Source organism: Cnephaeus nilssonii (assembly GCF_951640355.1).
Source record: "Cnephaeus nilssonii genome assembly, chromosome: 21".
Taxonomy (NCBI): domain Eukaryota; kingdom Metazoa; phylum Chordata; class Mammalia; order Chiroptera; family Vespertilionidae; genus Cnephaeus; species Cnephaeus nilssonii.
In genome coordinates this window covers 35,436,706-35,461,646 of record NC_137092.1, presented here as the reverse complement: position 1 = coordinate 35,461,646, position 24,941 = coordinate 35,436,706, and the positions used below count along the sequence as shown (strand labels likewise).

Below are 24,941 nucleotides of genomic sequence, written 5' to 3'. Positions count from 1 at the left end.
ATTTTCTGTAAATTTTGGAATTAAAATTGTGCATCAACGTTTATTATTTTAAGTAAGATCCTTTATAATGAATTTTGTTTGTGAAAGTGGTAACTGCTGAGAAATTAAAAATACCAATGTCTGTATAAAATTTTGAAAAGAGCATTTCCATTGAAATCTATTGATTGAGGGTTATAGAAAACTTTACTATGCCAACTGGTTCGAGTTAAAAATAATAAAAAAAAATAAGTTTATTTGCAAGTTATTATACCTTTTGTGGAAACATCAACCTACTTCAGTTCCCTGAAATATATCCTATCAGACATCACGATGAGCCAAAAACCATGGCAGTGTGTGGCAGCCTGGCTGCCAGGTGACACATACATTTGTCCAAAAGGCCAGAAAACACCTGGTGGGGACAAACAGGCTACTGATAAGCACAGAACAACTGAGAGCTCCGGACCTGCCACGGTAAAGGAAACACTGCTGCTGGAACGCAGGATCTGTTTAAGCTCAGTAAATTTATCTTCTCTGCTTCTTTTCATTCCTTTCTTACAGTTGTTCATAGGAAAGAAATACACAGACACCCCCACATCAGACTGAGACACTCTGAGGCAGACACTGCTCCACTGGACTTAAAGAGGAAGAGAGGAGAAAAGGAGGTGGGTAGGTGGATGCATGCAAAGAAAGGGGTGAGGGTGCAGAAGGGGAAGTGTGTCCACAAAGACAGAACTCTATGGTGAATGGTGAAATGGGTTGCCAATTGGAATGTGACTGCTTTAAATTTAACACTAAACACGGTTTTTGGAAACTAATGGCTTGACAGTGCCTCTCCTACTGAATTATGAACCAAGAATCTCCGGGGACCAGAACTAAAAAGCTGGGAACACACAGAACTACGGGTTCATGTGAGTTGGCCTATTTCTAGAAAAACTGAAAATGCCTAATTTATGAAGACTTTAAAGTAACAGATTAGAAGAATGACCATTGTATAAGAGGGCAGGGGAAAATTCTGCTTTGACAATCTGACAGTTGCAAATGAACATCCATTTCCCCTAATTCAATCTTGGTTTCCTTTAGCTAAATGTTTCCTTTCTTCGCCACCCCTTTTACACACCAAATGGAAGGGCTGTTTAGAGCTAACTCACTGGTCCTAAATATAAAGGGAGCTGAACAAAAAGATCTTTCTCACTGGCATGAAAAATCTTCAAGGTGGCTGTGAAATGCTCCCAGCAGTGAGCTGAGCATGGCTGATGTGCTTCATGGGGACCGGAGCCTGACTGTAGAGACAGGGCAGGGCCTGTGCTCCACAAAGGCTGCCCCTGTGAGGCTCAGCATCAAAGGGTTCAAACTTGGAACCGTTGGGGTCCGTTGCTATTTCTACATCAAAACCATTAGTGAATAAAGCAGATCCGGAGAAACATTGGCTAAGGAAGCCTCAGAAACCACATGAAACAGAAACACAGGCTTGTGAATTCCTCAAAAAGAATATTCCTCAAGAAAGAATATATATTTCAACTGGGTGGAGAGAAAGCTAGTTTGGTATCTCAACTCCCCAACCAGGTAGCCTCCCCAGTTGCCACCTCAGTCTGAGTGCTTAGCAAGCACCACTCCCACCAGTGAGCGATGCGCTCAGACAGGCTCCTGGGGGAAGGCTCTCACTTTCCCTCCTTGCATCACCTCAATTCATGGAACAAAAGTAAATGAGCGTTAAAAATGAAAACCAATGAAAGGAATAAATATTTAACAATTGAAACCAATAAAATGATGGGGGTACAAAGAAACAAAACAATTTGCCTCTCCTGCTATGGCTTTGCACACATTCCAAGACTGTTTTTAAAAGGCAATAACAGGAAAAATCACTACCCAATCTACAGCAGTCAGTCATTTCACCCATTTACCGGTGTTTTTTAAGCTGCAGGTCACAAAGTATGTGGTCATCGCATCAATTTAGTGGTTGCTACCATCATTTTTCAAAATGAAGTCAAATAGAATAGAAAGAAAAATATCAGTGTGCTTTGCAGGAAGTAAGTTTTGGTTCCTGAAACTTTATTTCAAAGTATATGTGTATGTATGTACTGGGTCCTATTATAAAATGTTATTTCTTACAGTGAATTAAAATCTAAAAAAGTATAAAAACCACTGAGCTGCTGAAAACTGGAAGGAACCAGACCAGGGCAGTATACTATAGACAGACTGTGTATGGATCAAATATTTATGCCTGTGAAGAAGCTCATGGGTCAACTGAGGAGCCTCAGTCAATACACAAAAATTACTCTCAGAGTTATCTAAGAACTCTCACAGCGTCCCTGAGCTGAGAAATGCAAGCTCAAGGTATGAAACAGGAAAGTCACACTGAAACTGACCTGAGAGAAAATGCTGCCCTATATACGTAGTCCCCTCTAGCTTTTATCAAGATAAAATAAATCTGGACTCTGGAAGGAAATGAGTTTCTATTTCTAGAATGTCACAGACCATGGCTACAACCAAAGGACTCATTCATTGACTGGGAGATCAAGCCTTTTAGAACAAGAGTAGGTGAAGAGGTTATAAGAAAAAAGAAACCGCCCTAGCTGGTTTGGCTCAGTGTTTAGAGCTTTGGCCTACAGACTGAAGGGTCCCAGGTTCGATTCCAGTCAAGGGCATATGCCCAGGTTGCAGGCTCCACCCCCTGTGTTGGGTGTGCAGGAGGCAGCCAATCAATGATTCTCATCATTGATGTTTCTATCGCTCTCTCCCTTCATCTCTGAAATAAATAAAAATATATTAGAAAAAAGAAACCACTCCCCTAGTCCTGCCAAACTAGCCCGTCCTTCCTAGCACAACTAACCAAAGTGATGGACTCTCTATGCTGAGAGTGTCTGCATTCTTGTATTCCTACCCACTCCTGACCCCTGGCATAGTCACATGCGTTGCCAATCCCCATTCATTCTACTCCAATAGCCCAATGCCAGCTATACAGCAGGAAAGGAAGCCTAGCACAAGAGACAAGTCCTCCCTAAGTGAACACAGCAACACCAGACAAGCAATATGATCTCCTAGGATATGCCAATGACATTCTCCAGATCTCATAACATTGAGCCAGATCTGTCTTCACATTCCCAAAATTCCTTAGAAAGTAGGAAACATGCCTGGACAGTGTTCCTCAGTGGTTGAGCATCTACCCATGAACCAAGAAGTCACTGGTTTGATTCCCAGTCAGGGACAAACGTGGGTTTCGGGCTCGATCCCCAGTGGGGAGTGTGCAGGAAGCAGCTGATCGATGATGTTTTTCTCTCATCACTGATGTTTCTATCTCTCTCCCCCTCTCCCTTCCTGTCTCTCTAAAAATCAATAAAAACATACTTTTTTAAAAAGTAGGAAATATGATCTGTCCCACTTAGCAAGTAATGGCTAAGCCTAAGGAAATACAAAATTCTTCACCTGTCTCAACTCTAATAAGCGCATGCCCTAGCCAGTGTGGCTCAGATGGATGGACGTCGTCCCAGGCACCAAAAGGTTGCCAATCAGGGCACATGCTCGGGTTGCTGGCTCATTCCCTGGTGGAGGGTATGCAGGAGACAGCCAATCAATGGTTTGCTCTCATATCAATGTTTCTCTCTCCTCCCTTTCTCCCGCTCTCTCGCTCTCTAAAAAAAAAAAAAAAAATCAATTAAAAGATACATGTATTTTTAAAAATAACACTAATTATCCATCATCTTATTGTTCCTTTTAGAAAGGGATGGCTAGAGATAATCCTAGAACACCTTCCTGCTAAGAAAGAAAAAAAGGATTTCTGCCCTTGGACATAATCATTCTGTAAAAGCGTAGCGAGCTGCAAGTATCACATTCCTTCTATTTTATTTTATTTAAATATATTTTTATTGAGTTCAGAGAGGAAAGAAGAGGGAGAGAGCGATGGAAACATCAATAATGAGAGAGAATCACTGATGGGCTGCCTTCTGCACACCCCACACTGGGGATTGAGCCCACAACCCAAGCATGTGCCCTTGACGAGAATCAAACCTCGACCCTCCAGTCTGCAGGCCGACGCTCTATCCACTGAGCCAAACCAGCTAGGGCACATTCCTTCTATTTTAAAAAGGGAAAGAGGAGGCAAGGAGACAAGTCAATTGCTCAGGGCCTTGCAGCACGGCAGCAGAGGCAGGGATGGGCACTGCTACAACCTTGTCTGTTTTCAACTTCCTAGACTATGTTCCTTTAACTCCATCAGCTGATGTGATGCTCAGAGCCGAGAGGATATACTGCCTTTGAGAAAGTTCAAATACAAGGAAAGCTGGTATATGTGTATACAATTGTATAAGTATGAGATTGGTACCTGTAAGAGAGCATGTTGCATCGTCACCTCCAGTTCGGCTAACACATGGGCAGCATCCTCACTGTCCTCTTGGACCTCCAGGTCCTCCTCAGGGATGGTCTCCCAGGCGCCCTGGTGAGCAACGGGAGTGTGGCTGACCCGAGTCTGAGTCCCATAGGTGAAGCGGAGGCGCCGAAGCTTACAGCTCTCCTCACCGCCCAGCTTGGTGGTAGGAAGCACCTGCACTCCCAATAGCAGATTCAATAGCTGGCACTTGACAGTACAATCCTGGCCGAGGATCAAGATGCAGGGGAGGCAGTCCACAATCTGCTGGAGGTACTTCTCTTCCTTAGGTGGGAAGGAAATGCAGCTCAGCTGGCCTGGTTGGGGAAGGGGAGGGTGAGAAGGAGAAAGGAGGACAGAGAGAAGAGTGAGGAGGGGTAGAGAGAGATTCATACAGAGACCCCATGAGGATGCCAGGGTCCTAGAGAAAAAATTTCTAGGAAGCTCTTGGTTGAAGGAGATACCAGGAAAACATCCCAGTCAGAAAAGGCTCCTCAAATATCAAACAGAATTCCCCTCCCTGGCTCATCCCCAAAGCAGCTGTTTCTGTCCAGAAAGGTAGCAGTGACCTGATCTACCCTCCCCCTCCTTTTCCATCCAGGGGAGGGACTGCCTAAGGAGTTTACAAGGACTCAGTCACAATCACAAGATCATTACGTTGACAAAGCCACTAACTGGGATGTGAGTCCAAGGAGAAACCACACCTGAATGTTAAAATGAAACCTTCCTTAGGATAGAAGATCTAATACTTGAACATATTCAACCTTGTTCAGTGTTGCTACCATGTGAAATTTTAGCTTGTTATTTTCCTCTTTGATGACATATTTTATAACTAAATGTATGGGAATTAGGCACTCATTTACGCTCTTTGCTTTTTCATCAAAGGACCCGTCTCTTCCCTAGGAGCATAGACTATAAATACACACATATTGAAATAAAAAGTTACTCAAGCTTACATAAGCTCTAGGATCTTTTCTGGCTCATCTCTCCAAGAGCTGGAGATACCACCCCAGTTGCCAAGTCATCTGTTTTCTTAAAGCATCAGGTACTCAATTAAGATCAATATTTCCTAATCAAATCACATTCCCGTTTATGGAAAAGGAAAGAACTGCCTGTTAGGATCCAGGCAAATCTAGAAGATGTGATTTATGTCAAAACCGTTCTTTCAAGACAACCACGCTCACAAACAAGTCCAATAGTATCAAGCAGAACAAGAGACTTCCTAAAGCATGAAGACCCCTGATTTCTGGTCTTCAGCTGACTGAAGCTCAGATTCTGAACTCCTTCGTCCCCCCACTTGTCCAGTGCCAGTGCCTGCCTATCTCTATGATTCAGGCAACCCTTGAGTTCGTTCGGAAGGGCACAGACACATGGCTCTTAGGCTGTAAGAAGGCTGATCTTACAAACATCTTAACTGAAATTTGGGGTGGCACCAACAAACAGTATTCCCTTCAGTCACTGAACCACGAGCTGCAAACCTTCCATACGCTGTTTATTTTGTTCCTATACATGAAGCAAGAGAGCCCAGACTCACTGAAGAGGTTGGTCTACTTTAGACTGTACCTACAAACTTACCATTTCAAATCCTTAAACCTCCTTCTCTTCTACAAATGGCACCACCAAAAGGTTTACAGGGGTCCACTTCCACCCAGACCCCCGTGTGCATTTCAGGGAGCCCTTCCTTTCAGGGTATCTGCAAGCACACCACCTGGCCTGCACATGCACGTCAGCAACGCCAGACACTGAAGCAAGGAAGTCTATGCTCCTAGGGAAGAGACGGGTCCTTTGAAAAAGCAAAGAGCGTAAATGAGTGCCTAATTCTGTGTAAGGTGCTTACTAAGCGCAAGAGTAAAACACCAGACCACTGGTCTAACTTTGACCTACCATCAAAAGCAATGGGACACAGCCAATTTCTTGTATGACCACTTAGCACACAGCAATGGCCTTGTCCTGAGTGCCTGCATATCTTGTTCACAGCTAAACACTTGTCACAGTCTACTCTAGTTATCTTGTTTATAATTAGCGAAACACCCAACACGACAATGAAAACATAGTAAGTACTTTATGTTACACCTTTGTTCACTCTGTGCAAGAACCCATTTATTGTGCAGAATGGTTTATAGAAAGCTGTAAGTATTCTGCTAAAGACTCAGGAAAGTCCAGTACCATGATGAACCACTTAGGAGCGACTAACATTACTAAAAACCTCCTTCATCTCAACATGGGCAACAGAACAGGATCTCCCCAATCACCTTGCAGAATTCATTTAACTACCGAACTCTCCACCTGAGCAGTGAAAAGTCCAACTAGATTCACTCTCATCTATGCTTCCTACCTCTCCTCTCTTCTCAGTCCTCCTCATATCCTCAGATAGGTATAAATTCATTCTGACAAACTTCATAACTCCTAAAACAAAAGCTGGTACATAATAAAAACAATCTGAATGAGATTTATTATTGCTGCAGCTAGGAGAGCAGGTAATGCTGTATAATAAAAGGATAATATGCAAATTGACCAAACGGCGGAATGACCGGTCGCTATGACACACACTGACCACCAGGGGGCAGGTACTCAATGCAGGAGCTGCCCCCTAGTGGTCAGTGCACTCCCACAGGGGGAGCACAGCTCAGCCAGAAGGGGGGCTCTCGGCTGGCGAGCACAGCGGTGGTGGCGGGAGGGAGCCTCTCCTGCCTCTGGCAGTGCTAAGGACCCCTGGGGGAGCGGGCCTAAGCCAGCAGTCAGACATCCCCTGAGGGGTCCCGGACTGTGAGAGGGCACAGGCTGGGCTGAGGGACTTCCCCCAGCCCCCAGCCCAAGTGCACAAATGTCGTGCACTGGACCTCTAGTAGATAATGAAAATCAACCAAGCATTTTCAGCACCAGAGGGAGTGATCTCAACATCTCTGAGACACTGTCAACTATAGGAAAGCCAGTAAAACATGCTCTGCATGAGCCAAAACCACAGCAGACACACTCCATTGTTCATCTGACCCAAATCAACACACACACACATACACACACACACACACACCTCTGTAGTGACAAAAACGGTCACTACAAATAGACCCACTAGTGTCAAACAGCCATAGACCAGTGCAATGGGCCAGGGGCCGACACCGAAACCAGTTTTAATTTTTGTTTCCATGGACACTGAAGAAAGCTCTTATATGGATATCACCACTGGTTTTTCAATACCTCATTATCTAAGCCCTTTGCTTCTCCTACAAACCTTTACCTTTCTTTAAAATGTTTTTTTATTGCTTTCAGAGAGGAAGGGAGGAGAGAGAGAAACATCAATGATGAATCATTGATAGGCTGCCTCCTGCACGCACCCACCGGGGATCAAAACCACAACCTGGACATGTGCCTTTGACCAGAACTGAACCCGAGACCCTTCAGTCCACAGGCTGATGCTCTATCCACTGAGCTAGGGCAATCTTTAACTTTTTTATTGATCTCCAATGTGTCTACAAGATTTGAACAAGGTTGTGGAGAGAAATGAAGGTGAAACTAGACTTTCACTCCTTGATTCTCTCAGCAAAGGGTTCATGGTTCAGTGAGGAGGAGTGCAGCATCGAATTGGAAACAGCAGTAGAGAAGGGAGAGATCCTGGTGCCCGCTTCACTGCTGATTAGCTCTGTGACCTTGGCAACTCACTTGATTTTTCTCAGCCTTGGATTTCTCATCTCTGAACTAAGCGATTAGATCATCGTTAACATCCTTTCCAGTTCTATAATTCCAGGATTCCATCAGGCTTTAACTGTTGAAGGAAAAATAATTGAGGGGATGGGTGGTTGGTCTGGTTGTTTTTACCTTAAGTTATCTGTGAATTTAATTATGCACGCTCTCCCTGGGCTACTACTGGAACTGCAGATCAAAAGCTCGACTGAACTAGCCAGGGGCCCTGAGGACCTACAGTGCAGTGTTAGCAGTTCGCTACAGCAGATGAGAAACTGCAGACTGACAGGAGGAGGAAGGAAGAAAACCTGCTTCAGAGGTGGAGCAGCTGCCCCACTGACAGTTAAAGGACTTCGGAGTTAATCGGGTTTTCTTTGTAATTAATATAACAGCATCTGCATATGGGCTGCCAGAAGGTACCGGTAGGGCTTCTCTGCTGGAGCACATTAACCCTGCCAACTCTGGCTACAGGAAAAGTCTATTCAAATTCAAGTGCAAGCTAAGGCTTATTTTTCTCTCAGTAGTTCCTAAATACAGATTTTCTTGATTGCCATTAGAGCTGGCCCTTGAACAATGTCAGGATTAGGGGCTCCGACAACCTGCTAGTTGACCCTTGAAAGTGGGTTTGAACTGACCCACTCAGTTCAATTGAAAAAAGGCACGTATAAGTGGACCCAAGCAGGTCAAACAGATGTTGTTCAAGGGTCACCTGTACTTCTGAACAAAGCTTTCAAACTCGAAGGAGAAGAGCAACTAAAGTAGCAACCTATTTTGTTCATTTGTTTTAGATAATGAAGGGGAGCAAAATATACCACCCCATAATGCCTCTGGCATGTTGATTGATTTTAAACTGGTTATTTTTAAGAAACAGCAGACTCGGGTGAAGCTCTGAAAACTGAGCAGAAGTTACCCTTTTGTAAGAAACATTTATAAGGGGAATCTCCATTTGTAAGGATATCTTCCTCTTGGTAGCAGGAAAAGATGACTCTAAATCTCTAGACACTCTTATCAATGAAGAAGGGAAAGCTTAGATCTGCATTAACAACCTTACCCTGTGTACTATGCTTTTCCTGGTAACCTCCCATAACTACCCTCCCCCCCCCCCAACAACATCTGTCTTTAGCTGAAGATGATATTTAAAGTGGTAACTTAGACCATTTCAGAATTACTCAGTTTTCCTGAGTTTCTCCCACGTATACAGGAGGTACGCATATTATCAAATTTCTGTTTGTTTTTCTCCTGTTAATGTCTCTTTATTATGGGGGGAAGGGGAGAGTCTCCACCAAGAACCTAGAAGGGTAGAGGAATTATTTTTCCTCCCACAGTAACATTTAACTCTACCCTTTCTAAGTACATAACTTGAATTGCCTCATGTCATTTAATGTTCCTGATTCTACCAGAGAATGAATATTATTATCCCTATTTATAGATAAGTCAAAATTTATAGGAAACAGCTTTTTAAAAAAAGAGCCGATGTTTCTCCATGTATCTAGGCAAATAAAAGGTGGAACACAGGGCAGTGCAGGAGTTATACCTAGGTCTCAGGGGACCAGTGGAGGGGAGGAAAACGTTTCCTTCTACCCTTCGAGATTCTTTGGCTGGTCTAACAATCAAATTAGTGTAAGACACATTAACAGGAGTAATTGCCTATGAGTACAGGACCCCCAGAAGAATATGAGACTCACAGGCAGTCAGCAATTGAGATTTATTTGCCTTACTGAGATAAGGTCTGGGACTTCAAAGGTCAGGAAGACAATTTTTAGGAGGATGGGAAGAGCAAAAGTTTGGTAAACAAATGTTTGCCAGGCCATTGAGAGACAATGGAACTCAGAGAGGACTTCAATCTCCAGGCCTTGCCAAGCTTCCCCAGACCACTACACCTACCCATACTCGTTGTGGCTAACAGTGTGATAGTTCTCTTCCTAGACCAGGCCCTCTATTTAAATTCTTTTGGACAGTGAAGGGGTAGGTTAAAAAAAGCTCTATGTCATTGGACCTTCATGGTCTTCAGCTCAAAATAATTCACATGCCAAAGTGCCACATTCTGGGAGACTGGTTCTGAACCACTTCACCAGGTTATTACTTAGTCGTAGACCATACCCCTGAAGGGTGGCAGAATATGCCATCCCAAAATACGCCACTTTGGCATAAGGATTATTTTGAACTAAAGGTACTTGGCACACAGCAGGTTTAAGAAGAGCGCTCTGACCTCCCCTTTTTCTTCCTGAAAGCAGGAGATAAAACCCCCATCTGGCAAATGTCCTCCTTAGACCAGAAGGAAAGCAACATCCTTATCACCAGAGACCAGGAGTCAAGGCCATGAAAAATCTGTACAAATAAGCCTTGTTAAACCACCCTTTGTCTTCCTACTTTTCCACCATTAACTGCCCTAGCCCAAGCCCCTGTGTCTTGTCATGTTTTCAAATTTACTTCTCTTTACCCAATTCAGTAAATGTTCAACTCCGCTTCTTTGGGTCTTCATTCTCCTATGAGGACTCCCAAATACGAGGAAAATTTAATAAGATGCATGTGCTTTTCTCCTGTTAATCTGACCTACATCAATTTAGGTCTTAGGCCCAGCTTCGAGACCCTAACTGAATAGAGATATTTTTCCTCCCCTACACCCTCTACCACGTTTTCCCAATCTGCACGAAATACAACTTAGTAATGGTAGAACCCCAATGTAAAGCAGACTGACAGAGCCACTGTGAAAACTGCGCCGAACCCAATTTAAAGCAGACTGACAGTCACTAAGAAAATTGCCCAAAACCAGAAATAAAGCTTGGGGGGAAAACACAGTATTACTACTAGCTGGTGAACATTTTTTAAAATTATTGTTATTCTACGGTCTCTAGAGTCTTTTTCCTATAAGAGTCTGTAGGTGCTTTTCAGAAAAAATTTAATGCTCCTCTTACCAGTCAGTGTGTATTATCCTTTGGGTTTGAGGTTAAGACTATTCTCAAAAGGAAGAACTGGAGAGAAGGAATATTAATGGCCTTTTTATGTCTCTACTGCCCATTAGAATAGGTACTTTAAACTGTTTTGGAGTAAGGGCAATGGAGTTTACCACACTCTCCTCCTTGCCAGTTTTCCATCCTAAACAGTATTACATTCAAGAGGTGAGTGAAGGCCAGGGTAAGGTGCAGGCTATGGCCAAGCTAGGAAGGCATTTAACGGAGCGAATGAAATGGGACTCTGCCTTTGCCTCATACTATTGAACTATTCAGATCTCAACAGTTCCTACTGCGATCTCTGTTCCTGGTACGCAAGGATTTCCTCCTTCAGTCAAGTTTTTTACCTCACTTTTAACATTAAACATGCAGTCCTCTCTGAAAGTGAATGAAAATACAAAGGATTTTATAATTCACTGAAGTAATCAGTAACACAAATATACATTTCCACAAATAGTGATGTTTTATTTCTTATTAATTACCTGTGCCAAGAGTAAAGGATAAATCCTAAATTGAGAAATGAAGCTTATAGTCTTTCTACTACAATCAATTCTCCTACACGCTTCAAAGTATTGAGCTACAAAAATCCCAGGAGCTGAGAGAGAAATAATTCTGCTAAGAAACATTTATCATTCCTCAACAAGCTCTCTGACCTTGAGCTAAATTTAAAGGATTCTGAGTTGGAGTAAGCACCCCTTTAAGGAAAACATATGCGTAGGTAGTCTGGGTTTCAGAAACTTCAGGACCAAGCAGTACAAGATATTTTGGTTGAAAGGGATGGTTTTTAGAGATTAGAGATTGAAATGTACTCAAGAAGCCAAGCTTGTATTGAAAGCTGAAAAGTCAAGCTGGCAGAAATGTCACTGAAGTTCTCCTACCTGATGGGCATCTCTGATAGTTTTAAAGAAATATGCTGTCCCGGCACCAGGGAAGAGAGCGCCTCTGCCCCCAGCGTTATAGCCTCTGGAGGCCATGAGCAAAGAGGAGACGCACTCGGCAGCCTGCTGACAAGCTCCTTTCTGGGTGAAGCTGCTCCCGAGGCTGGGCATGCTGCAGAGGGAGGGAGCACAAAGGCCGCGGGCAGCTGAGGCTGGGATTTACAAGATGCAGAGAGGGAAGCGGCTCCTTGAAGAAGGACCCCAGGCTTCACCAAGGGCTTAGTTTCTGTCATTTGGAAGGCAGCATCTTATAACTAGTAACCAGTAAGCAGGATCGCAGGAGCCAGCTCAAACGGGGGCTCACAGACCAAATCAAGAACAATATAAGCTTGAAAAAAAATTTTAATGATAACAGATTAAAATCCATTGAAAAAACTCTCAAGTGCAGACTGATATAAACAGATAACAAAGGAAAAGGAGAGCTCTTCCTTGACACTGAATACCAACTAAGAGATACGTGATACCTATAAAAACCGCCACTGAGGCTGATGGCAGTTGTCAAGTAGACCAAGTAGATGCTACATCTGGTGGTGTATCAGGAACAGGATTATCAGTGAAATCTTAGAACACCTCCCCACAAAAAATTGACTGCAAAGAGGAAAATGGTGACTTTAAGGTGAAAACCTAGAGGACAGTAACATGACCAATGACCAAGCTTAATGTCTCCAGGAGTGGGGTGGGCTGACACCATGCACACCACATCATTTCTGTGCCTAATCCTGCTAAGAGCTCATGACCCAAGTCTGGTCATGAGGAAACAACAGATAGATCCGTGCGGAAGGTCATCCTACACAAAGTAAAACCAACTCTTTATACCTGTCAAAGATGTAATAAAGGCCAGGGGAAGGAGGAGAAGAGACATGACAACTAAATGCAACATGTCCTCCTGAACAGGACCCTGGATCAAAAAGAAAAACAGACGTTACTGGGACAGTTGGCAACATCTGAATGGGATCTCTGGACTGGATCGTAGCAGTGAGTCAATGTTAACATCCTGATTTGGGGGGTTGTATGCTGGTATGTACACTGGAGTGTTTACAAGAGATAAGACAACCTACTTAGAGCTTGCTTTCAAACCTTCCAGAAAATGAGTAGACATCATGGAGAGATAGATATTGGGTGATGGAGCCAATGCAATAAAATGTTAACAACTGGGGAATCTGCATGAAGTAGTATGAGAGCTCTTTGTACTGATCTGGCAAGATTTATGTTTGTTTGAAATTGTTTCAAAATAATTATTTTAAAATGAGCCAAAAGGATGCCTAGCAAAGTGACGCAGTTCTGGATCTCAGAGGAGAAAGACATCAAGAGATAGAATTTTACTTGACAAAACAAACCAAACCCAGCAGGTTAAAAAATGCATTAAGTACGGTAATAACAGAATTTAAATAAGTTTCTTCGCTGTCTGCACTTTGGCCCTGCACGTTACTTTCTGCCTCCTCAATCCTCCTGTGAAGGTTTACTGCGGCCAGATCAGAGTCAGGGGAGTTCAAGGCACTAATCTTAGTAGTTCAGGATCAGATTTAGAATCCAAATCCTCAAGGCTAAGCAGTAGAGAGAAACATCATGCTCCAGGTCAGGACACTTTGATAAAAGTTCCTATAACTATCCAGTTCACAGAACAAGAACCCACCAGAAGAACTTGACCTTGGACTGCCTACAGTGGTGCCTCTGATTACTCAGGGTGGGGAATACACCTCCACTTCTTCTGGACTCGGCCCTCCTTCTTACCAGATACTAGCAAATCATTTCTATACCAACAAACCACTTTCCCAAGGTGGAGCAATGGAACGCCTCCATTTACCACATGGAATGAGAGCCAACAGAACAGGAAATGGTTCAATCCGGAGAAACTGAAATGGGTTTCGACAGTGGGGCTCTTGTATGCCGGAAGAATACTGTTTCCCCTACATTCTTTCCTTGTACCTAGATATCTCCATAATGTTAAAAGTTAAGGCTAGAGTATGTGGTGCAGCATATTACTAAAAAGTAAACTCCATTTTGGTTCAGTCACTGTCTCTCTAATTTAAATAAAGTTTTTATTCAAATAAATCTTATCATCTAGCTATATTTATGACAGGGCCTTGGTCTTTGCTCTGAAAAGTTTGTCTTGATAAAAATAAATAAAATTAAAAAAAAATCCTGGGAGCCCTGGCTTGTGTGGCTCAGTTAATTGGAGTGTTGTCCTCTACACCAAAAGGTGGCAGGTTCTAATTCGTCAGAGCACATACCTAGGTTGTGGGTTCGATCCTCAGTCTGGGCACACACACAGAAGGCAGCCGATCGATGTTTCTCTCTCTTCCTCTCCTCCTCCTTCTCCACCTCTTCCCTCCCCCCTTCCTCTCTCTCTTTATAAAAAAAATAAATAAATTTAAAAGAATCCTCTCCACATAATATAGACTGAAAAGGTTAAATACGCTAAGATAAAATTTTGTCCAGCATAAATAAGGCATTAAAACTCTTAATCTGATGAAGCTACAGTTAGACCTACTTTACATCTGAGTTAAAGAAAAGGAATAAAAGTATTTTTTAAAAGAAATGTGAGGTTTTCGTTTCAAAATAAAAGGCTTTTATGACTACATGGCTTATCTTAATTCTTTGGGATAGTTTGTGATGCATTATTAAACAAGTGAAAAGAAAAACAACCTTCAAGTCCTACTTCCCATGTTCCTGCCCAGAAACCACCACCCCAAGGAACGGAAACACATTATAGAGGCCCAACTCCAAAGAGAATTGTAGTCAAAGGTTCCCACAGCCACAGGGCACAAGGCTGGGGCATGCGTCCAAACCACTCACACTGCCTGCTAAAGAGACAGAAACAGGCACTACTACACCCCACGGCAGGCCCTATAGCTGTGGGCCATCGGGGACACTAATGGGTCCCCCCACCCCCCATGCACTGGCCAACTTTTCTTCAGTTTTGGTTTGGACTTTGGAGGAATATTATATATGGCTGGTTTACAGCTCTAAGCAAGAGGGCACATATCTCAGCCACTGCTACATCTGGTTCTCTCTGTGAAGGTGGCAAGTTCCAGGATACCCAAGATTACCAGACTCCCCATTTGGCAAAGAATAAATTTTCAAGCATGAGGTGGACTAAACTTAGACTGGAAATCCCACAGGGACTCCAGTCAGACCTTGGAAGGTCAAAAACGAAAAACTGGCCCAACCAGAGTGGCTCAGTGGTAGACCATTGACCTTTGAACCAGGGGGTCAAGGGTTCAATTCTCGGTCAGGCCATATGTCCAGGTTGTGGGCTCGATCCCCAGTGTTGGGCATGCAGGAGGCAGCCAATCGATGATTCTTTCTCATCAGTGGTGTTTCTATCTCTCTCTCCCTCTCTGAAATCAATTTTTAAAAGTATTTTAAAGAAATAACGAAAAACTGCATCTTCCACAAGGATTCACCCTCTGTGCTCTTGTTATGAATGACAGCATTCAGATTCCCATATAGGAAGCAAAACGTATCATTCCTAGAGGTGAACTATTTTCCTACAAGAAGTAAGGAACAAATTTTACCTTAGGTCTTAAAACTGTTAGGGAAGTCCTGGCTGGGTAGCTCAGTTGGTTAGAGTGTCATCCCAATATGCCAAATCCATGCTTTCTTTAAAACTACATTTGCCGAAACTGGTTTGGCTCTGTGGATAGAGCGTCAGCCTGCAGACTGAAAGGTCCCAGGTTTGATTCCGGTCAAGGGTATGTACTTTGGTTGCGGGCACATCCCCAGTGGGGGGTGTGCAGGAGGCAGCTGATCGATGTTTCTCTCTCATCGATGTTTCTAACTCTCTATCCCTCTCCCTTCCTCTCTGTAAAAAATCAATAAAATATATATTTTTTAAAAAAATAAAACTACATATGTGGGTTCAATCCTAGTCATGGCACATACAAGAATCAACCAATGAATGCATAAACAAGTGGAACAACAAATCGATGTTTCTCTCTCTCTCTCCTCTCTCTCTCTCAAATCAATTTTTAAATTTTAATAAAAAATAAACAAACTGTTAAGAAAAAAAACACGCACCCACACACCTCATACTCTTCATACTGGCTTCCTTGTGAGTAACCTCTGAGAAAGATATGAAGATGACAAACACTCTAACAATAATCACAAGCCCTGGCCAGTGTGGCTCAGCTGGTTGAAGCAGGTCCCGTATACTGAAAGTTCATGGGTTTGATTCCTGGTCAACATGCCTGGGTTGCAGGTGCAGTCCCCGGGGTGAGACTGCTTTTGAATCATACAAACAAGATAATTATAATTACTCCATAAAAGAGTTTGGGTCCTGGCCGATTTGGCTCAGTGGATGGAGCGTTGGCCTGCGGACTGAAGGGTCCCGGGTTCAATTCCAGTCAAGGGCATGTTCCTCGGTTGCAGGCTATTCCCCAGCCCAGGCGCTGGTCAGGGCATGTGCAGGAGGCAACCAATGTGTCTCTCTCACATCGATGTTTCTCTCTCTGTCTCTCCCCCTCCCACTCTCTCTAAAAATCAATAGAAAAATATCCTCGGGTAAGGATTAAAAACAACAAAAAAAGACAGTTTGGAGCTAATTTTCCTGTATTCTTTCTGAAAGTTAATAAAGCATGTCAACTCCTGTTTTATCAATGCCATTCAATCTTACAACTTCCCCTATGCCTTGTCCCTACACCCTCCAAGGCAGCTAATGGTTAATTAAGTAGGTAACCAATGTGTAGAAAACCCAGTAGAAGAAGCATGATGAAACACTAATCCTTCTTTCATAACATCAACTTGGAATGAGTAATATAATTATTTGGACAGTGGTTCACCATTCATTATGTGTCCTGCATCCAATACAATCAGGCATTAATAAAGGTTTGTTGAGTGAATGAGTATTAGGAATTTACTTCCTATATCATGGGGAAGCTCTGATACCGGATATCTGCATGCAACTCATTCTGTGGGACGTGAAAATTGTTCTCTGGGATACTAGCAAAAAACGCAACTCCAGCTTAGTCAATCATCTATCAAATGCGCATCATTATTTTTTTAGGGGCCCAGAGAGCAAAATAGGGCAAATCTACAAAAAGCATTTTCTTTTAGGGGGAAAAAGCCTTCTGCAGTAGAAACAACATCATTCCAAAGTCTAGTAGCCATGGAAATAATTGAAAAGGTATTTGTCTGTTATGCACAAAGCGCTATGGTGGAAATTGTAGGGTACAAAGATGAGTAAAAACAGTCTTTACCCTGAGGGGTTCACGATCTAGTCAGAAGGATAAGACAAATACATCCACAGCTATCATGCAAAGAAGTAAATAATTAAAAGCATAATCAGTATGTGCTGAGCCTATAGGAATTGAGCAGCAGATATAAGGGGAAATTCATATTTCCCTTTACTTCAATAACATGTTTTTAAGGTTTTATTTTAAAAAGGTTGTTTTTGAGAAGTACATTTACTGCAGGAAGATCGTTTTTTCCCTTAACCTAGTGAGTCAGATAACAGAAGTATGAAGAAATAAAGAGCATGCTGGCAACGTGGACAGAGCAAAACAAAATGTAAAGGCCAGAACGAATTTTTATTTAAATCTATGCTTTCTTTAAAACTACTTGCAAGGCTGAAGAATTAATCATATTGAAATCAATAAACACTGAAAATAATAATAACTTAAGGTAATAATATCTTTTAGGAGCAGGCAGAATTATCCCAGCCTTTTTAATTGTGGGCTTCCCTGTGCCATGGGAAACAGATAATCCTAGGAAAGGCAGATTAGAAAGGGGAAAGGTGGTAAAGGCAAAGGGTGCAAACAGCCATTGTGTTTGAGGAGGCCATATCCTCCCAGAGACAAGGAGGTAGCAAGATCAGCAAAGAGGAGTCTGGCACCCTAAATGTTAGGGAATGGACATGGGACTAAGAGGCTTGGATATAGGTAGTGTCACATTATACTCACTCAATCAGATAACGTCTCCACTGAAGTAAATTATGGTTCCATGACAAGCTATGGAGCCTGGGTTATGACTCATTTGCAGTAAGATCTCTCCCCTGCCAGGGTGCTTTTTATATTCCCGTGGCCAGGTCAGAAAGAACAGGGGAGGAGTCACAGAAACAGAACTGGAGCTTAGAGACCCGCACCTAAGTCTGGTTCCTGTTCAAAACTGCTCTGTCCCACATTCTATCTTTCTGCTTCTCTTATTCTTCCCCCTAACCCATCATATTCCAACTTCCTAAGCTACTGTTCACCAACTACACACACACACACACACACACACACACACACACACACACAAATATACTTAGCACTAACTATTTGCCTGCACTGAGTGCTTTGATGTATAGTGTCTTTAAAGGTCATAGTGACTTTGTGAGGCAGACATTATCACTCCCACTTATTTATTTAGATAATTCACATATCACTGAATTGTGCAACCAACACTACTATCTAATTCCACAACACTTTCATTCCCCCCAAAGAAATCTATACTCATTAGCAGACTCTTCTCACTTTTCTCTCCCCATCCCCTGGCAATCACTGATCTACTTTCTCTCTTTTATGCATTGGCCTGTTCTGGGCATTTCATATAGATGGAACCATAAAATAAGTGGCATTCTGTACCACTCCCATTTTACATATGAAGAAACCAAGACTCAAATAGGTTTAAGTAACTTGCCCCAGGCCACACCATTAATAAGAGGCTGAACTGGAACAGGAACCCAAGTCTGATGCAAATGCTTGGGCCTGCTTCTGACCACTACATGCTGCTTCCATCCAGGAAGAAAACTGAGAGAGAAAATGAACGTTTTAGATGTACTTGGAGAAAGAGGGTTTTATTCATCTAAGATAATATAAGTAGCGAGAACCACAATTACACCATCTCTGCTGAGCTTATATTGAAACTAGAGACCCGATGCACAAAACTCGTGCACTTGGAGGGGTCCCTCAGCCCGGCCTGTGCCCTCTCACAGTCCGGGAGCCCTCAGGGGATGTCTAACTGACAGCTTAGGCCCGTAAGTCATCAGTTGGACATCGTTAGCACTGCCGCAGAGATGGGAGAGGCTCCCCGCAACCACTGCTGCACTTGCCAGCCTGTATGTAAGCCTGGCCACAGGGGGAGTGCACTGACCACCAGGGGGCAGCTCCTGCATTGAGTGTCTGCCCCTGGTGGTCAGTGTGCATCATAGCGACCAGTCTTTTGGCCATTCCGTCGATTTGCATATTAGCCTTTTATTATATAGGATGCTGATGCAGCTCCTCTACAAAGACCGTGGCAAACTACTAGAAAGCACACCAACCCATCTCTTTCTGTTCCATCCCCAAACCCCAACTTCTCCCCACCCCCAACCCCATGCAGATGGCAGTTCTATAAATCCAGGCTGGAAAGAATCTCCTCTCTCCCAACTTTCTGTCCCTTGCCTAGATGTCACTCTGCCACTTAAACTTTATTATCCATACCAATTTCTATCTAAGGAGTTCAAGAAAAATGTCTACTTAAATAAGTGCACTAGTGTTTTTCCTCTTCTTTTTAATTCTGGCAACCAGTTTATACTAGTTTGAGTGAAGAATGTGGGAGAAGCCAAGCTGTTGGCTAACCAAAGGCAAAGAGCTCTAAAAAGAATCATAACTCACATAAAACGCCTACAATACCTCAGCTTTCTGCCATTTTTCTGCTTTACGCATTAAGTGTGCATTGGTTGAGATCAGATTATACTTTTCTAGAGGACCAAGTTCAGGTCTTCCTTTTCATCTCTCATCCAACATAAACAAATAGGTACATGATAATGTTGACTATTATATATTTTTTTTTTTCTTTCTTAGGAGAAAAGTATAAAAGGGAAAGACTGACTTCCACTAATCCAAGGCCAAGGCCAATGTCTTTGACTGTTTATCCTCTAAACCAGGCACTCAAAAGTTTATTGAATAATAGCAAATAGTTAGACAGCAGTACCAGACACTGCTCTAAACACATATAACTCCCCACAACCCTGAAGTGCTATTACCATAATCCCCATTTCCTGATGAGGAAACTGGCCCAGCATAGCTGTGATTTGCCCAAGGTCATTCAGTCAATAGGAGTGGGAGTCAGGATTGAGGGAATGCAGGATACTAGAACATTCCAATTAGACACATTTGAGTCATTCTGGTTTCTTAAAATTGAGAGATTTGTGATCCATTGCAATAGCTAGGCACTCCAGAGGATCTAAAAAGAAAAGCAGTTTTCCCTTTGCTACTTGTAACAGTCCATCTGCCTTTTTCAGAAGTGCTCAAAGCCTTTCTCTCATTACTTCTCAACCTCTGACAGCGGAAAATTGACGGAGAGAGGAGCTCTCCAACCCCATAGTTAGGTAAAAAGAAGGCCACAGAGAAACTCAATTAAGGAAATTTCACTTATAATTCAGTTTTCTTTGTTACAGTCCAAGCTACTCTCATTTTAGAGTTCTATGTCATCTATTTTATTTAACTTCTAAAACATCATGTGCATTATATACAGGGTGGAGCAAAAGTAAGCTTACAGTTGTGAGTCCGTGAAACAGTTTATCCTTGTATTGTTATTTATTAATTATTGTATTATTTTCCATATGAGCAACTGTAAACCTATGTTTGCAACACCCTTATGTATACTGCCTCCAGTGAATGCAAAGCTGTCAAAAGTAAGAAGGAAGCATAATTTTGGGGTCCTTCCCATCTAATTTGTGGTTAAAAGTGATATAACAGAAACAGAGTAAATCCATGATCTTCAATTGCTCAAATACCACATACATCCAACCCAGAAGCACACCCCATCCTGATATTATCTTAAAACCTTCTAGAGGTTCGTTGGGTGAAAAACTGAGTGTCCCACCGAGACCAGTGTGGCTCAGGTGGTTGAGCGTCATCCGTGCACTGAAAAGTCGCTGGTTGGATTCCTGGTCAGGGCACGTGTCCAAGTTGCGGGCTCAATCCTGGTCAGGGTGAGTGCTGGAGGCAGCCAATCAATGTTTCTCTTTCTTATCGATGTTTCTCTCCTCGCCCCCCCCCCCCTTCTCTTTTTCTATAAAAACTTTTTTTTAAAATCGAGTGTCCCCTTCTCTTAACATTTCAAGTTCCTTCTAATTAGAAACCAACATTCACAAAAGAAAGTCGAGACGGTCTCTGAATGAACATGACCCTGCAAAGACAGCCTATAAAAAGGAGAGGACAAGAGCTACTTGTCTCTTAAGGAGTGGTCCCTCCTTTCACAATTACCTACACAGCTGGGGAAACGGCACCCCAAAACATACATACGAGTATTAGTGCTACCTCACTAATCTCCCCTCCAAAGATAAAACTCCTCACACTGACAGGAACTGAATCAAATTGCTCCCAGTGCCGTCATCGGTAGCCTCTCTTTGCTTTTCTTTCGGGTGGACAGAGGGTGAAGAGAGTTAAAAACGCTCGGACTGGTTCACCATGCAGTCAACTAGAAAAGCCAATGAGGCAACATGCAAAAGGTGCCTTAGTATTCATAAGTTGACTTTTAAAGGATAAAAACAAGAGCCAACCCAGATACCTTGAAAACCTCCATCCCTCCCAGGTGTATCTACTCTCTCGGTTTCTTTTCAGTAGTAATTCAAGAATAAAGAGTTGTTATAAAACGACAGCAATAGAGGGTCTTTTGTTTTGTGCTGTTTTATTAGATAAGCTCCAAGAAAACCCTGTGAGCAGGGAAAGCACTGCTAAGGGAGAGGGTCAAAGTACACACCCTGGGGATCATCGCTAAAATCCGGAGCCCTTCCCACCAGCTGTTTTCTGAAGGCCTCACAGAAATCAGCCCCTTCTATCGCTCCATTTTCAGAACATCTCTGGGCATAGGATGTCAATACCACAATTTCAGCATAGCTAGTGTCGGGGCCCTGGGCAGGCCAATCCCAGAGAGCCCACGACGGCAGATTAAGTATTTTGAATTCAAGTTCCTTAAGGAACAGCCTGTATAAGAAGAAAACCCTAACCTCTGCCCCCACGTGCTAGGCACCCTCCTAGCTCCACAGGCCTGAGACAATTTTATCACAAGGGTTTAAAAAATCCAATCAAAAGCTTGTATTAACAAGCCCTGTAATGCCTTCACTAACTTACTACTCAGTTCCAAACTTTGCTTAGATTCCTTTCTAATAAGCACTAACTTGCTTTGTTCTGTCAATTTGTCACATTTGTTTCTTTGGCTACACGGTATAAAAGGTGCCTGGTTGGTCCTGGCTGGGTGGCTCAGTTGGAAAAGGTTTCGGGTTAGATTCCTGGTCAGGGCACATACCTAGGTTTCGGGTTCAGTCCCCAATCAAGAGCGTATGGGAAGCAACCGATGGATGTTTTGCTGTCTAAAAATCAATAAAACACATTGTCTGGTGAGAATTTTTTTTTTTAAGGTGCCCAACTGGATAATTTCGAGCCTCATTTTATGATCTGATCATATTATCATTCTCCTATGTGTACCTATTAAATTGTTTTTTTCTCCTGTTAATTTATTCTTGTGTCAATTTTATTATTTTATTATGAGTCCAGCCCTGGAACTAAAGAAGGGGAGGGGGGGGAATCTCCCCCTCCCTGACACAAGTCATCCTCCTCCTCCCATTTATCCCATGAAGTAAAATGGTCTTTTTATTTACATCTAGGCTAATTAAATGTAATAGTATAGTATCACTAAGGACCTTATCAGAATCTTACTGTCTTATTTTTATCACCATTTCTGGAGTCTCCGACAAATTCAGGATACTACACATGCAACTTCGGAAATAGAGGGCCCAATACACAAACCCTGATGAGTTTAACAAGTCATTCCATTCTGAGCCTCATGTTCAAATCGCTATCAGCCTCTAGTTTGTGTTTCTTAAAGTGTATTTGCAGACCACTTGTATCAGATCCCCAGAGATGTTTTTATTTTTAGATTCTTAGGACCCACCCACTAGACCTACTCATTCAATCTGTGGAATAGAGCCGGAGACATATTGTATTTTAATGTGATGTTAATACATACTTAAGTTTGAATCACTAAATTAACCCCACTGACTTCTTTGCTATGTGGTCCCCAAGGTATCCGCCTGTATGGGATCCCTTCCAACCTAGGTTATTTCCTAGTTAGATACAGTCATTAACAAACCAAACCCTCCAGTTCCCCGCCAATAACAAGCCGCTGAAGAGGAAACAAGAACCTAAGAAAGATGGAAGACCCTGCACAATCTTAAGTGCTATTAGGGCCTCTAACGCATCCCAGAGAGAATCCGTGTCAAGAAGTCTCAGGGCTAGCCGAAACCGGTTTGGCTCAGTGGATAGAGCGTCAGCCTGCAGACTGAAAGGTCCCAGGTTCGAGTCCGGTCAAGGGCATGTACCTTGGTTGTGGGCACATCCCCAGTAGGGAGTGTGCAGGAGGCAGCTGGTCGATGTTTCTCTCTCATCGATGTTTCTAACTCTCTATCTCTCTCCCTTCCTCTCTGTAAAAAATCAATAAAATATATTTAAAAAAAAAAAAAAAAAAAAAGAAGTCTCAGGGCTAAAAACCATCCCTTCCCTAACTTCACCATAAGCACAAGCAACATCTCTGACAAGTCGTCGCCACCCATCAACTATCATCTCCTTTAGCGACCCCAGGGCCATTGTGAGTCCATTCCTTACTTCAGAGTTGCCTCCCGACTGGGTGCAAAAGCATTTCACATGCATAATCAAACACGCCTATCACATGCATAATCAAACACGTCTATCACATACATAATCAACACGCCTATCACATACATAATCAAGCACGCCTATCACACACACAATCAAGCACGCCTAACACACGCTCAATCCACTAGAGTTCCCCGGCCTCCTCAGCCTCCCGGGGCACCCAGCCTCCAGCCCCTCCTCCATCCCTCCATCCCTAAGCAGGGACTCGGAGCCACAGGGGCTCAGCCGCCAACACAGAGCAACTTTCCGCACTCCTGGGGTTCACCCCCGCCCTCCCCGACACCCGGCCTCCGCGCCCGCCCGCGCACAGCCCGGTCCCCGGGATCCAGCTCCGGGGACTCCAGCCTTCGTGCGTCTCCGGCCCCCCGGGACCCCAGGCCGAGCCCACGCCGCCCCTTCGCTTCTCCCCACCCCGCGGAGGGATGCCCTCCCAGGGCATCTGGGGTTCGGCCGGTGCAGGCACGCGGGCCCGGCCGCACGGCCCTTCTCCCCTTCCACCTCTCCCCGGAGTTGTTTTGCAGGGCAGGCAGGGGTGCGGTCCACGTCCCACTGGCCTCTCGGCCCTCTCTGCTAGCGGCTGCCCTCCTTACCGGCCTGCAACCCGGTCTCGGTGGGGGAGGAGGGGCAACTGTGACTGTGGGAGCCCTGGAGGTCGCGGAAGAACTTCTGGGTTTCTCGCAGGTTCTGCCGCAGCCGTCCCAGGTAGCGGCGGTAGCGGCCGAAGCTGCGGCACAGGTCCCGGATCATGCCGCCGCCGCCGCCGCCGCCCGGGCCAGGACCCGACAGCGGCTCGCTCCCCCACCGCACCCCGTCGCCCTCCATCTCCTCGGCCCGCTGTCTTCGGGGCTCCGTCCCCAGCCCGCTGGCCCGGCTTCCCTCCTCCCCGCCCCCCAGCGCTGGAGGGAGGAGGAATCCGCCTCCTAACGCCCCCGCCTGCAATCGGCCGGGCTCCGCACTCCGTCAACGCGGTTAGAAACAGACCATACTGCAGTGCGCCGCGGACGGAACCTTTATCTCCACGATCCAGAAGAGCGAGGGAAGGATCGTTGGAACGCGCCGTGGGCTGCGGTGTCTCCTGGGACTTGTAGTCCAAACCCGCTGATGGTGAATGGTATTCATCCCCTTTTGGTCTGGACCTCACTCGTTCTCCTGCTTACACGCTCTCCTCGCTTAAAAACGTGTTCCTGCTCCCTGCATATGTGTCCCTGAGCAGAGAGAGGAGCTGCAGGACCCGGACGCCGGCAGAAGTGGGGTGCCTTACAGAAAGATTCTAACAGCAAAGAAAAGGAAGGAAACAGGACGGAAGCCAGTAATATCTCCATGGTTACCCTAATGGCTCTGAATTTCCGAATACAGTAGATACTGGGGAACTAGGTAAAAATACCCTGGAAGTAGGGAAATCCCTCATGTTTGTGTT

At 44.0% G+C, this 24,941-nt stretch overlaps 1 protein-coding gene across 1 annotated transcript in view; it reads right to left on the bottom strand.

Moving 5' to 3' along the window:
* DSTYK (dual serine/threonine and tyrosine protein kinase) overlaps positions 1-24,503 on the bottom strand; it is a 53,021-nt gene extending 28,518 nt beyond the window's left edge. The window contains exons 1-2 of the mRNA XM_079760412.1: positions 24,115-24,503; positions 4,298-4,656 (exon numbers count right to left, since the gene is read on the bottom strand). Coding sequence (XP_079616538.1) covers positions 4,298-4,656; positions 24,115-24,346 — 591 coding nt within the window. The 5' untranslated portion in view covers positions 24,347-24,503. The remainder of the gene's footprint in view (positions 1-4,297; positions 4,657-24,114) is intronic.
* Between the last annotated feature and the right edge of the window lie 438 nt (positions 24,504-24,941).